Here is a 13,952-nt window from a genome sequence, read left to right as displayed (position 1 = left end):
CCCAAAAGCTTAAGACTTAAAAAGTATTAACAGAAAAAAAGCATCTATTTATTCAATCTTCTCTACCCAAAATTTCAAACTCAAAGGTTGCTAAGACATGATCATACGTTATGATACGCCAATTGGGTACAAAATGCCTGCTTTCCTCCTTTTTGCATACCTCCTTGGCCTACAGGTGGAGTCTCAAAATCATATGCACCTCCTGCATATAGTAAAACCAACCCACCCACCCCACCCCTGTCCCCCGCCAAACCAACAAAAAAAAATACAAATATACAAGCTGCTCACAAATTTGTCTTGCTGACCTCTTGAATAAGCCACCCCATCTATGTAGATACTCTATGACCAGCCTACAATGCTTGAGGAGCTCCACACCTGTTACTGAAGACTGTTGATGGATCTAATTGAGTTTGTAAGCCTCATCACTGCAAATTATTTTTACACTAAATTACTATGAAAACATTGCTATCACATGGATTTGACTATTACCACCACAGTGTTGTGTCAAGTCTGACAATAATATCTCCGGCTACACTTCAGATTGAGGATTAAAAAGTGCAGAGACATTTCAGTTTGTGAACATGCTATATTAAATCGGATTCAATACTTGAATGTGTTATTTCAGAAAGTAGCCAGAGCCGCTTGGATAACTATTTCACAGCTGTATAATACATAATAAGTCTGAGAGCTTGCATACTGCAGAGTGTGATTGGAGAACCTAGCTAAAATACAGAGCTACTGCTCTATTCTCAGTATGGTTTTACAAATGTATCGTAGCAGTTTCATGAATATCAAAGAACTGTCAGGTGAATCATTCTCCTGCACTCTCTGGATCTTTTGACAACATAAGTTCAGCCAAACTGTAGAGTTGGTGTGGATGATATGAGGGTAGATTAAATTCAGTGCTTACATATGGCACAGCTTCTAGAACCAAGAAGGTAAACTACCCTCTACTATTGATCAATTATTTCTTGGCTGAATAGTCTCGTGGACCAAATATGGTAGAGCCAATTCTAACATTAGTGCTGCCCATTTCAATCTGCAAACGAGATCCATGTTCACCAACATTAGTCCTTAGAATCATTTGATCCTCAGACATATGCTTTTGATAGTAGTACATACTCACAGCCTGCTCAAAATCTCCAGACATCCCCATAGAAAGTTCAAGCTCACTCTCTGGAATCTCAAGTTCCCTTGAAACACATGATCTGCAATCAGCCAATGTCTGCAAACACAACCAGAAAGTTTTTGGTAAGCAATTGTTCATGTCAAATAAGAAGGCAAAACTTCTGAAGGTTGCCAGCATGCATATATCTCAACGAGGGAAGGTATCTCAACGAGGGAAGGTATCTCAACAAGGGAAGGTACCCTAGTTCTGCTATGGAACAATGGTATTACTGTGTTTTACTCAATTTAGCACAATGGAAGTTGATTCTGGTCTCCCATTCAGTCACTTGTCAAATGAAAAAATAACTGAAAACCTAGGCAAGGAGGCTTTAGGGAAAGCCACAATGCTAATCAACACCCTCAACTAGGGCCCTAAACCTGTAGGAAAAGCCACAAAGATGGACAGCTAAGCTCAGGATGTGTCTCCAATCAAGGCCCTTGTCTCTCCTCGTCCTCGTCGATCATTGAAAAATCCTATGAATCACAAATACTGAAAGGAAGAAGGAAAGAAACAAAGAAAGAAAAAATCAACTAAGATGGATTTGTGTTGGGTCAGCGTAAGTGTTGAACATTGCTTTTCTTAACATGGTGATTGTAGCTCCAACTTGGTGGGCATTTGGGGGCTTAGGAGGAGAGATACACTTCAAAGGACAGGGAAGGAAGCTATGCTTTACTATTATCAATGTAGCCAGGAGTTTCAGAGATGAGAATGGCTCTGTAAAACTGCTCAACCTGAGCATGATCTGCCAACCCTACCCTGCAAACTAGTTACACCTGCCACCCTGTCTGTTCTTGCCAGTCAGCCCCACCCTGCTTCCACCAATCAGCCCCTGCCTGCCCTGCTCCCTCCTGCCAGTCAGACCCACCAGGCGGCCAATGCACCAGTCAGCCCCGCCCTGCTCTCTCCCACCAAACAACCCCACCAGCCAACCGTGCCTTGCTCCCTTCTACCAGACAGCTCCATTAGACACTGTGCCCTGCTCCTTCCTGCCAGTTAACCCCGCTAGACAGCCCAGCCCTGCCTACTCAAGCCACTCACACTGCTGCCCTACTTACCCTGGCTCTTAAGCCTGCCACCCTGCCTGCCCTGCCACCACTCAGCCTGCGGCCCTGCCTGCCACCCATCCCATTGTGCCCCTGTGCAACACTGCCACTCAACCCCATCCATCACTAAACACAGCCTGCTGTCCCAAGCAGATGCTTAGCCTTTTTCGTAGCTTGCTGAGGTGCTCCCTTACCCCCACTTCCTAACATGGACAGCTCTTCCACTTCTTCCTCCACCCTAGCAGCCTTTGTCCGTTTCCTCACCCAAGCCGGTCCATCTCTCCTCAACAGGCACCCAAATTACCACAACAAAGCTCAGCACCAGTCAATCAAGCATCAGCACCATAGACACATGGAGCTAGCAAGTCACACAAGATTGCTGCCAGTCCATCCCCTTCACTCCGAACACAGAGCTTGCACTCAAGAACAAAGTGACAGCCCTCCAGGCATTTCTGTGGCCTACACTGGTTGGAGATCACCGCACACCCCCCCCCCCCCCCCCCCCTCTCACACCCCACATTTTGAAGGATTCCATCCAAGCAGGCTCTCACTGGCACCCCAACCAAGGGGGCACAAGCAGTACTCCCGAGAAAGTGATGCTTCATGCTCCAATTCAGCTCACTTGAGAGATACAGACATCGCTTGCTACCAGTCTGCTAGAGGTAAAGTCCTTAATGGTGTATTTTGACAGATAGGTGGACGATCAAGACTGCTCATCAGTCAGGGATGGCACCACCATAATCTCTTTACTGGGACCATGTCATGAAGAGAGAGAAGACTTTCGCAACAGAATCTCGGAGGGCCCACAGCAATACCCATTTGTCAAAGTCATTGTGTCCATAGAGTCCTTACATACCCTTCCCCACACGATCAGGATCCCCTCTATCCACACAGGTTACCTTTACCCACCTAGTCTCATATATACAACTTCCTTGCCAGTGCTATGCTTGCAAGATGATTGGACATCTAGCAATAGAATGCCCTAGGACATGAAAGTGGCATGCCTCCTTTGGGACGGGAGGTGGTAGATCCAAGCATCAAGGAGTGAGGCAGAGTGCCAGAGATGGAGCAATGCCAGACAGAGGAGATGGCACCAGCGATAGCAAGAGCACATAGATGATGGACAAGGACAGAGGCACCGAGGCCCAAAGCTACAGAGAAAGGCAGAGGGACAATGGGGAGTGGTTAGAGACCTCCAACCAGCAGCCCATGTGGCAACACCTCAACCTTCTATGGCCTCTACAGACACTCTAGCCACCCAGGAGCCAAAGATTCCACAACCCCAGATAACAACAGCTTATCATAGCAGTTATGCAAACCAAACAATTCAAAGGTGGTAACACTAGCATACCACAAGAGATGTGGCAGCCCTTGGATGCACTGCCATTCCTAGCACTCTGATCACTAAGCATGGTCCCCAAAGCAGATCCAATTGTAGGTCCTCGACACCCAACAAGTGGGGAAGGTTGAGGACCCAAAAGAGCAGGCAGAAGGGAGGACTCAAGATGCATATTCTAAGAACTTTTCCCTTTGCATGCAGCAACAGAGGTAATGCCATAACGGAGAGGAGACTTTGACAAGAGCCCACAACAGATCAGCTCCTCCTTTAGAAAGGAGGCCACCAAGAGGAGACACGGCTTTCAAGAGAGGAAGAGGACTACTAGAGCTTCAATGGATGCATAACATAGGGAGGAAGAGGGACACCCAGAGTGCACATGGGTGGCTAAGAGGATGCATATTGCCAAAGTAGAGATTGATGCCATGATGGAAGCTAGATCAAAGTATGGGTTTCATGCAAGAGCTTCACTTTGGACTTGGTCTCAAGAAGCAGGGTCAACAAATACTTATTTGCAGTACAGGGTCAAAACACCCTAGACAAAGGGTAAAGAGGTGGCCTAGCACCAAGAAGTTAAAGAAAAACCTTGTGTCCGAGCATTTCAATAGTGTTTGTTGTGAACTCATGCCAATGGAATTGGTGATTCAAGACAATGGTCGCCATTTGAACCACTTGCTCAATGATGGGCACAATCCAAAACAGGATGGAGGTGGTGGGCAAAAAGGCCATGTTTTTTCATACATATACGTACGGTACGGTACCATACAGGTCATACCATATGGATAAGTCTATACATGGTACAGACAACCATGCACGATGGCATGCAAGTCAAGCGCCCACAGAGGAGTTCAGTCAAGTGTCACAATCATTCATACCAATACTTGAAAGAACTTATGGAAAAAGCTTCTTGTTTTGAGGGATGAGTAAATGCTGTATCAGGCTTTCTTCTTTTACTTCTCTCATCACCAGAAGTTCATGGTGTGATTTACTTTTTTTGGTTATATGTTGACTCTCCTATATCAACTTCAGTTGTGCTATGTTCAGGTCTCATGGGCCATTTTGGCCTTCTGCATGGATAAATAGACCTTTCTTTCTTTCTCTCTTGGCCTCCCCCCCTTCCCTTCCTCCCTAGCTCCCCACCCTGACTTTCATTCATCTTTTCTAGAAATAGTACAGATCATATGAAATTTTGAAGAGCTTCCTTTTATATGATATTGACAAAAAAGTTATCAATATTTCTAAAATATCGACATATCATCACCATAAATGATCTGATATAAACAAGAACTTATCAATAACATCTGAAATATCAAATTCTCCTCACCATAAAATTCTCAGGTCTGGAGCTGTAATCCAGCATCCCTATTGTCATCAAACCTGAAAAATGGAGATTGGGACATTCAAACTTCACGTGCTTGACAAGGTCAATGCATTGTGATGGCTCTACTCCATACTTCGCTGTAAAGAGGAAAAAAAAACAAAAAATCATCATATTTATGCACATGTATCAATGTTTCATGAACTTTAAGCTCTAGAAGAAAAGAATATCGGTAAGGTAGGAAAGAGACAAAGCATCACAAGACAATTCAAAAAGAAACAACATGCCAATAAAAGACGTATGAGCCCATGATAAGGCAGAAGATGAAAATTGACACCATTCTTAAAGTACATTGCCAATCGATTTCTTTCACTCTAAGACACCTATTGTACTAAAGTGAGAAAAACAAATACCCTCCTTGAAAACCAAAGATATTGACAAGCTGAAAAGACACATCATATATAAATTGCAAAGTTAGTGAACTTAATAAAGCTTCCAAACACTACTCAAATCACTTTAACATGTTATGAGAAAGAACTTGGTAGAAGTAATTGTACAATGGCAAAAAAACAAAATACCCTCTTTAAAAACCAAAGATACTGACAAGCTAAAATATGCATCATATATAAATTGCAAAGTTAGTGAGCTTAATAAAGCTTTCAGGGACTACTCAAATAATTTTGAACGTGTTATAAGAGAGAACTTGGTACATGTAATAGTTCTCGAATTTATGATTTTGTTGATGTTTTATGGCTTTTGTTGTTGAACCAAATAGTGTCCTTTACCTTCAAGTCATTCCTCTACTATCATCCATGGTCAATAGTAAGCACTTGCACAATGACACATTCTCATCAACACTGAAACTGGTCATTAATAACTGAAGGGCAGTGAATTGTACACTAACAAGCACAATGAGACAAACTGAACATTCAGCAAGCTATAAACTCAACAATTGACCGCCGTGACCATGAAGATCACTGCAAATACCACCAAGATTGAGACGAAAGCCGTGACACGAATCAATAGGTGGACCATGACCACGTTCTCTCTTGACCACCTTCATATCATTCTCTTCTTGCTCCCCCCTTCTCTAGTATTATGAGACCACTAATTCAGCTGACTATCCTCACTTCCAAGAAACTGGACAAGACAACTATTTTCTCTGGTTGTCTAGGTCAAATGCATCCTCGACACTTTTGACCTATGGGAGTTCATCATAGTCCTACATCAACTATGGATCCCCATATTGAAGCAACTCAGGACTTGGCAACTTCATGGGATCGGCTCGACACCAGTGCCTTCTCATTTCACTTTTCGAGCTACAGATATTCTATGCTCCTGCATGTAAGATGTATCTACACCATCGCAAAGGTCTGGATCCAATTGGCATCCTTATATCAAGCTTGGATATTTGGGCATCAGATGACTGTCAACTTGAAGATACAATATCTCTTTGTTAATAGACAAGGCCATTGCACTTCACTGGGCATGATGATCTGGACCACTACACCCACTTATGAGGGGCCCATACTACAATTAGGTCAAAGCCATCATTCTGAAGCATAATAGACTCACCCCTGGGCACATCAAACTATGAGCCCTCCACCACAATACACTCGGGATCATGTGTTTTGGCGATTTTGTATTCCATGCACAAAAATTCCACAGCTTTCAGCCAAAATTTTGAGGCTTTTCATCTTCAAGACCAAATTTTACCAAATTTCTACAAATAAATTTGGGGCTTTTGTGAAATTTGTCCAAATCCATCAACATTGTGGCCAATTACACCTACACCAACATTCATAGGCATTGGAGCCTTTTCAGCTGCAAATTTTTCTTTGCCATTATCAATTGTGTGAAAATTTCTATGTTTTTTGGCCTTTTCCTTGCCTTTTCATACTACACACCTACACTTACACATTTGGCAGCACAACTGTTGTGAAAAATCAATTGTACGCAGCAGGGAATGGCAGTACATAGTGATTTGCCCAACATATTTGGGAACTCTGATAAATTGAATGGCACTAATTATCCAATGTGTGCATACATGATGAAGCATGTCTAGTTGACGAGCAACTTTGGGGTTATGTATCACTCTAGGAGCTGGATAGATGGAGGCTGTGGATTCATATGTCTACTTAGGGATCACTTTCACTACACCTGCTGGGAAATTCACCATGGAACATTCAGCCACAAACTGACTCACACGAGGATATGCAGTATTGGCCATGATAGAGAGACAATTCCACCAAGCACACTTGTAGAAGCCTTGCACACAAAGATGGCTATTTGACACACTAGTCACACCAGCCATGATGTATGGGGCACCTATTTGGACCCCTATCTTGGCTACATACCTATGGACACGATCGAGCAACCACAGATTATTATGCTTTCATGGATGATCCGCAGCAAACCATCAATGCCACTTGAGATTATTAGAGCCGAGTTTGTTGCATGCCCCATGACAATGGAGGCCCTCTTTCAGACCATCAACTTCATATGCCACTACATGACATGCATCCAGATAAACGACCTAGGAGGGCCTTCGAGGCCTCTAGGCAGTTAGCTCAACCAGGACATGAGACTTCATGCTATGCACAAATCAAGCAGTGGCTTACAAGATATGGGATCAACATGGACCATCTTCCCCCCTTTCAATATGATCCTAACTCCCCCTTCATACACCTCTCCCACACAGCGAGGAACTTGGTCATGCGATAGGATCTCTACCAATTGTACATACAACATACATGGCTATCACCCAAGCAGCCCCTTTCCCCAAATATGTCTTACTACAAAGATCACTTCATGAAGACTACCATGTATGGCTTCATTGAGAGACCTAGATACCTAGATGTATACATGGTACATGAGAGGTGAGTAGCAATTGCCTAGCTTAGGGTATCCTCTCACCAGCTCAATATCAAGACCAAGAGAGCAGCCCACATCCCTAGAGCTGGGCCAATTTGTAGATTATGCCGGGAGGAGGTAGAAAGTGAGGAACACTATGAGTACAGATGCAAAGTGTACAACATAGTCCGAGCTAGATACCACCCCACGCTATTTGGAGGAGACACCTCACTTAGACTAGTTATGGAGTCCCCACACCAACACCACCTAGGCTAGTTCCTAGTTGACATTCAGAGGCTCTGCACATCACTACTACAGGCTGGCACTACACAAAGAGGGGGATGCGAGTCATAGCTTAATGATTTCTTACATATAGTGACCACACACACACACCAACACAAAGAGGGGTGGCATTCCAAAAAGCAGAGGAGATAAGAGCAACACACTGCCCGCAGATACAAGGGTATCACAAATGCTATATCAAAGAGAGACGAGGGAGATCGGCCAGTGACACAAGCAGCAATTGACACAGCCAGATGCTACCCTCATAGTATTTCATCCACGATGTATGAGATACTCTACCCACCACCGATCCTGATTGGGTGCAACTATATATACGAGTATCATTCAGCCACACAACACCCTATACGAGCACTATTTTGTCTTTTATACCACCTTGGCTTCTTTTACAGTATATCACTGAGCATACTCCAACACATCACATTTGATGTCCAGTGACAATCAACATTGTACATGATTTTGTCTCTTGGGCTGATTTTGCCTCACAAGTCGTTAATCTCTCTCTCTCTCTCTCTCTCTCTCTCTCTCTCTCTCTTTGTGGATGTCAATATGGAACTGTAATGCAGCATGACGCCTAGATGATGGATATTTTGAGGATAGATTTCGAAATATGGATATAGTCATGTATACAGAAACACATCAATGTAAAGGGGGTCAATTGCCAAATGTCCATGGGTACAAATGGAAGAGTGCATTCCACCCACATGCTAGAAAGCCCGGTAGCACTAGGGGTTCTGGAGGCGTGACCATACTCTTTCATAAAGACCTCAAAGATGTAGTGCAAGTGACACAAAAAGACAAAGATGCATGATACATGTGGGTCAAGATACACACAGAAAGAACACATGATACTTTCATTACTATATGCTATTTTCCACCTACAAATTCAAGATATCCTCCACAAGATGGATCACCATTTGATGTATTGTACAAAGATATCATGAAATATGCCAACTTGGGAGATGTGCTATTACCCAAATACAAAAATGAACACCTATGGAACACACTTACTAGCTTTGGGCAATGCACATGGATTAGCCATTCTCAATGGCCTCTCATGCTCGCCAGGATCAAACGCTTTGGCATGTTGGAACCACAAGCGAAGAGCAAGTATAGAGGATTACTTGATGGGTTCACCAACATTGATACTAGACATTAGAAACTTTGAGATCTCGGGGTGCCCCATTGGAATAGCAGCTAGCCATGCCATCTTAACCTTCTCAGTCTACTCTAGATGTATGAGAGATACATTATCATACCCCCTAGGAACCCCAGATACCACTTTGCAGAGAAGACCTCACATATATATAGTGGCTCTGTCCCATACACCGTATCATCAGGCAAACCTCCACGCTCTACAGTCCCCCCCAAAATGATTGGTATGATGATGAATGCAAAGACATTCGCACACAACTACAAAAGGGAATTGCTTTAGGCATTCAAACACACCGTCAAGCAAGGACACTTTTCAAATGCCTTGTACAAAAGAAGAGCATACTAACTTGGCAAAGCTTCAGACAAAAATATATCAGCTATCCTTGGGGTAGGACAGCAAAAGGACATGGAGAATGTTTCATGAAAGGAAACCCCCTATACAAATTACATTGCCTGATGCTTGGCTGCATTATGGAAGACAGCTGTATGATGTACAAGGACAAACATGCATACAGCCTCCGCAAGCCTGCAGGCCAAAACAATGGGCATTTTTCACTAGTATGATGGTCAGAGAAGCAATTTATAGACTGCAAAATGGAAAGGCACAAGATGAGGATGGTGTAGTAGCAAAGCACTTCTCACATACATGTGACATACTAGCACCCATACTGGCTAAAATGTTCAATAGGGCTGTTTGTGAGGGATTCCTCGAGAGTTGGTCTCTGAAGCCCGACTAGCAAGAGGTTATGCAGCACTTGGGGGCCTTGAGAGTCAGTGCACTCATGTATAATTTCAAGAGCCCCGTGCAAAATTATGGTTGTTTGACACCTCAGTCACTCCTATCCTCTTGTACAGAGCTGAAATATGGGGTCACAGCTTATACCATAGATGACTCACCCTGCTCACAGATCACACAGAGGCAGAGAGAACACTATGATGGCTGGGATCACATACAAAGACTACTGATAATGATGATATCACATATGATCAGGTGTAAGGCCTCTACACCACATCCTATCATTAGAGCGGAGCTAGGGGCAACACCCATGGTTGTAGAGGCACTCTTCAGAGCGGTGACATTCATGCACAAGATATGGGAGCTCCCACATCATAGATACTCTAGATTGGCATTGGCCTCTTCCAAAAAGTTAGCACATGAAGGGGAGAAAGATTGTTGGTACTCATAGATGACAACATGGATGAAACCTACATGGGCTAGACATCAATCGGCTCCCCCCATATGACTATAGTTTGGATTGCCCTAAACTCCCCTTTACTCGATCTGCGCTGAATTCAATCATTAGAGCTGACATTTTGAGAGTGGAAACAAGGAGAACTTGGATCCAACGACCTATCCCTCTAGGATCTAGGATGGAGCATTACCAAGATCATTTTCTACACCTCTCAGAGGATGGATTCATTGTTTGACAAAGACAAGTAGATAGATGGATATTAAAGCAGAGGAGAGGATATGTCAACTCTATAGTCGAGAGGCAGAGACGAAGGAACACTACATACGTAGATACACAGTCTACTATGATATACGAGGGAGATACCACTGTTTCTTCTGTCCTCTTCAACATGTCATGGAGTATGAGGACCAAAGATGCTTAGGGCTTTTCCTCCTAGAGCTCCAGAGGCACCACACAACATTGTTACAAGATAGGAGACCACCCCACCTAGAAGGACCCAGGTAGAGGCCACTAACAGACTTCTTTCATAGATGAGATTCCATAGGTAGCACTAGCTTAGCAAATCCAGCCCCATCTATTCAGACCATATCTACATCATGCTGTGGAGTCACATTAGACCGAGCCATTGCACTTTGTAGAGCACAACGACCCCGACCACCTAGCCAAAGACTAAGAGGCCCATACCATAGTCAGATCAAAGCCGTTATTGCGAGACATAGGAGACTCGCCCCTTGACACATTAGTAGAGTGGCCTTGGACCATTTCAAGATTGCAGACGTTAATATTTCTTTCATTCTTTCATTCTCAGTGTCTCTCTCGTGATGTCCCTCTGTTTTCACCTATTCTTACACAACTGTGAAGGAGCCCTACACAACACCTGCTGATGATGTCAAAAGGCCTCCACAACCCACATGTACCCTACATAGAGCCGCACAGTGGTCCATGGCCTATTCCTTCTCCATAGGTGTAACATGCCAAGGCCCTAGTATTGATCACCCCCCCTCCCGGCTTCACTCTCCTACTATACCGTCTGCCACACCTTCTCCACCGCATGTTATCCTTCCCCCATCCCCTCATCCAACCAACAATACCCACGTAGTCTAACACCCACCCCCCATCTTCATGTGTAAGTACTAGCCCTACCCCTCCTTCATATGCAACAGCACAAGCACCCCTGCCCCCCCAAAACCCCCAATTTTTTTAAATGAATAACATGATAAGTTATAACCCCTCCCATTTTAAACTCTGTGTGTGTGTGTGTGTGTGTGTGTGTGTGTGTGTGTGTGCAAATTCACCCCCTTTCTTCACTACATAAGGAGCTTCTATTAGAGATTTGGTCACCCCTAGAATGGGCACAAGGATGTACAGAGCAGTTTAGGGCAGTTTTTGCAGCATCACATTGTACAGGAGCAGGTCAGGACAACAGTTTTTGGTAATCAGATTTGGCTCTCCATGTTCACTTCTTTCTTTTAGTCTCACCATACATTTCTTCATTTGCTACACTCTGACATGGTATTAGAGCAACGTTGAAGGGCTGATTGATCATGGGCAGATCTAAAGAGCAGGTTTCAGCATGATACCAAGTCTATGGCTTCAGTGTTCAAGGGTGAGTGGGAGGGCTGTGCATCGATACAAGGCTGACACAAGCTGAGATGCATGAAAAAGGAAGTGATTTTGTTGCTTTTGTGCAGGATTAGTTGTTCGTGAACGAGGAAAGGCTATGCTTTCAAGTTTCACAATAGTTTTCCGATTTTAATCACCTTTGACAATTAGAGCAAGTTCAAGACGAGCAACGGAAGTCCTAGCAAGATGCCTTTAGGAGTCTAAGGGGGCTACCCATTTCCTTGTGCAAGTTATTCAAGTGACCATGTCTTCTGAAATCGTCATGGAGTTTCTGACAATCATGGACTATAAGGTCCTAGTGCTATTGGCTCTTCCATAGGATCAAAAGCTAGATGGGGAGAATTACCGTATTTGGTGGGTGATAATGCTTGCCATCTTGGAGTCTTATGATTTGGTGGAGCTTGTGACTGAGGCCATTGACTGTCCGACTCTCAATGATGCTTCCAAACTTTTTCCCTCAAAGAAAGCGGAGTTAGCAAAGATACTGGCCAAGTAGGACAAGCTAAATGCCTGCATTCGCTCATTCTTTCTCACTTGCACACCAGTTGTGAGAGCTCATATCAAGCATTTGAGCAATGCCCAAGAGATGCAGCTGGAGTTAGATCAGCTCTATAACAGAATGACTATCATAAAGAGGGACTTTGGAGGTACAAATGGAGACTTTGAAGTTAGATCAGCTCTATAACAAGATGACTATTATAAAGAGGGCCTTTGGAGGTGTAAATGTAGACTTTGAGCCCAAGTAAGTCTGCATCCATGCGTAAGTATGTGAAAAAGCTTCGATGGCTATAAATGGAGGTTCAAAATGTAGGCAAGGCAATCACCTTCAAGGACATGGCCATTACTTTGTTGTCATAGTTGCACCCTGGATTCAGTGCATTCTATTCTGCCTTGATTGCTTCAAGACAAAGACCCTTAAGTGGGAGGAGCTAGTTCCTATGGTTTTTGACCAAGAGGAGCAATTGAAGGGTACCAATTCTCAAAGATCCAAGGCTCTTACTAGTCAAGCTTCCTAAAAAAAGAGGAAAAAGAAGATGAAACAAAAGGTGGAAGAGCCTCATGCTAGACAACAGTACACAAAGAGCCTTGAATGATTTGTACTGCGTCGGCTCCATCCAACAATAAGAGGATTTGGCAGTTAAATTTGTCATTGAAGTCTTCGTATTTAATAATGATTTAACCTTTCTAGAGTCTGTGACCTTCCCACTGACTTGTTCATGCTTTAAGGCTTAAATTAGCTCCTCCAGCATGGTCTTTGACCTGCCCAGTGACTTTCGATATGCCTGCGTCATATGGATTCATACAGAAACCTCATCTCAAGGCCAGAACAGGCCCAGCTTGCTAACTATCAAAGGGGTTGGTTGCATACTAAAATCGCCAAAGCACATTAAGGGATCAAAAACATTTACAGGTTTCGGTAAAGAGGAATACAGAAACTATCACAATAGTAGCTTAGTCAAAGACAGCCACAAACATCCATTTCCTATCAGCAATCCCACTTTCTCTTATATATTTAGTCTCAAATGTATACGTGCCAAAATTCAGGAGTAAAAGCTTTGTGAAAAGCTCTGCTGGGTTGGAGAATTCTTGATACATCAAATTATATTTAAAAACAGAATCCATCATACGTTCCATTCAATTTTCACCGACTGCTCTTCAAGTAATATATATCATAATTGCCCTGACATTGACATTCCAAGGACTGGAACATGCAAAAGGAAACTGGATATGAGGAGAAATGAAATTCTAAGTACTCACACTCCTCTCCACTGGTGTTGACCTGTACCAGTACCTTTAAAGGCTGTCTCTGCAGGCCAGCTACTGCTTTTTCTAGATGGTTTGCCACCTACAAAAGGTTTGAAATGCAAGTCAGTGAGGTGAAATTCTCTGAAGGTCAACAACTCATGAAAAACAAAGGATCATTTAAGCCATCTCTGGAAAAAGGCAGAATAAAACAGACCTC

At 43.5% G+C, this 13,952-nt stretch overlaps 1 protein-coding gene across 2 annotated transcripts in view; it reads right to left on the bottom strand.

Annotated features, from left to right (window-relative positions):
• Window positions 1-587: 587 nt before the first annotated feature.
• Window positions 588-13,952, bottom strand: part of LOC148009144 (uncharacterized) — a 142,768-nt gene continuing 129,403 nt past the window's right edge. The window contains exons 5-8 of one of the 2 annotated variants that reach the window (XM_087673764.1): window positions 13,748-13,835; window positions 4,872-5,005; window positions 1,123-1,225; window positions 588-1,039 (exon numbers count right to left, since the gene is read on the bottom strand). In XM_087673764.1, the coding sequence (XP_087529890.1) occupies window positions 1,035-1,039; window positions 1,123-1,225; window positions 4,872-5,005; window positions 13,748-13,835 (330 nt within the window). In that variant the 3' untranslated portion in view covers window positions 588-1,034. The remainder of the gene's footprint in view (window positions 1,040-1,122; window positions 1,226-4,871; window positions 5,006-13,747; window positions 13,836-13,952) is intronic. The other variant, XM_087673763.1, reaches the window with a different exon arrangement.

This window comes from Lygodium microphyllum, unplaced genomic scaffold (genome assembly GCF_053477565.2).
Source record: "Lygodium microphyllum isolate KBCC unplaced genomic scaffold, Lygodium_microphyllum_v1.1.10 scaffold_37, whole genome shotgun sequence".
NCBI lineage: Eukaryota > Viridiplantae > Streptophyta > Polypodiopsida > Schizaeales > Lygodiaceae > Lygodium > Lygodium microphyllum.
This window is presented reverse-complemented; position numbering and strand designations above follow the sequence as displayed.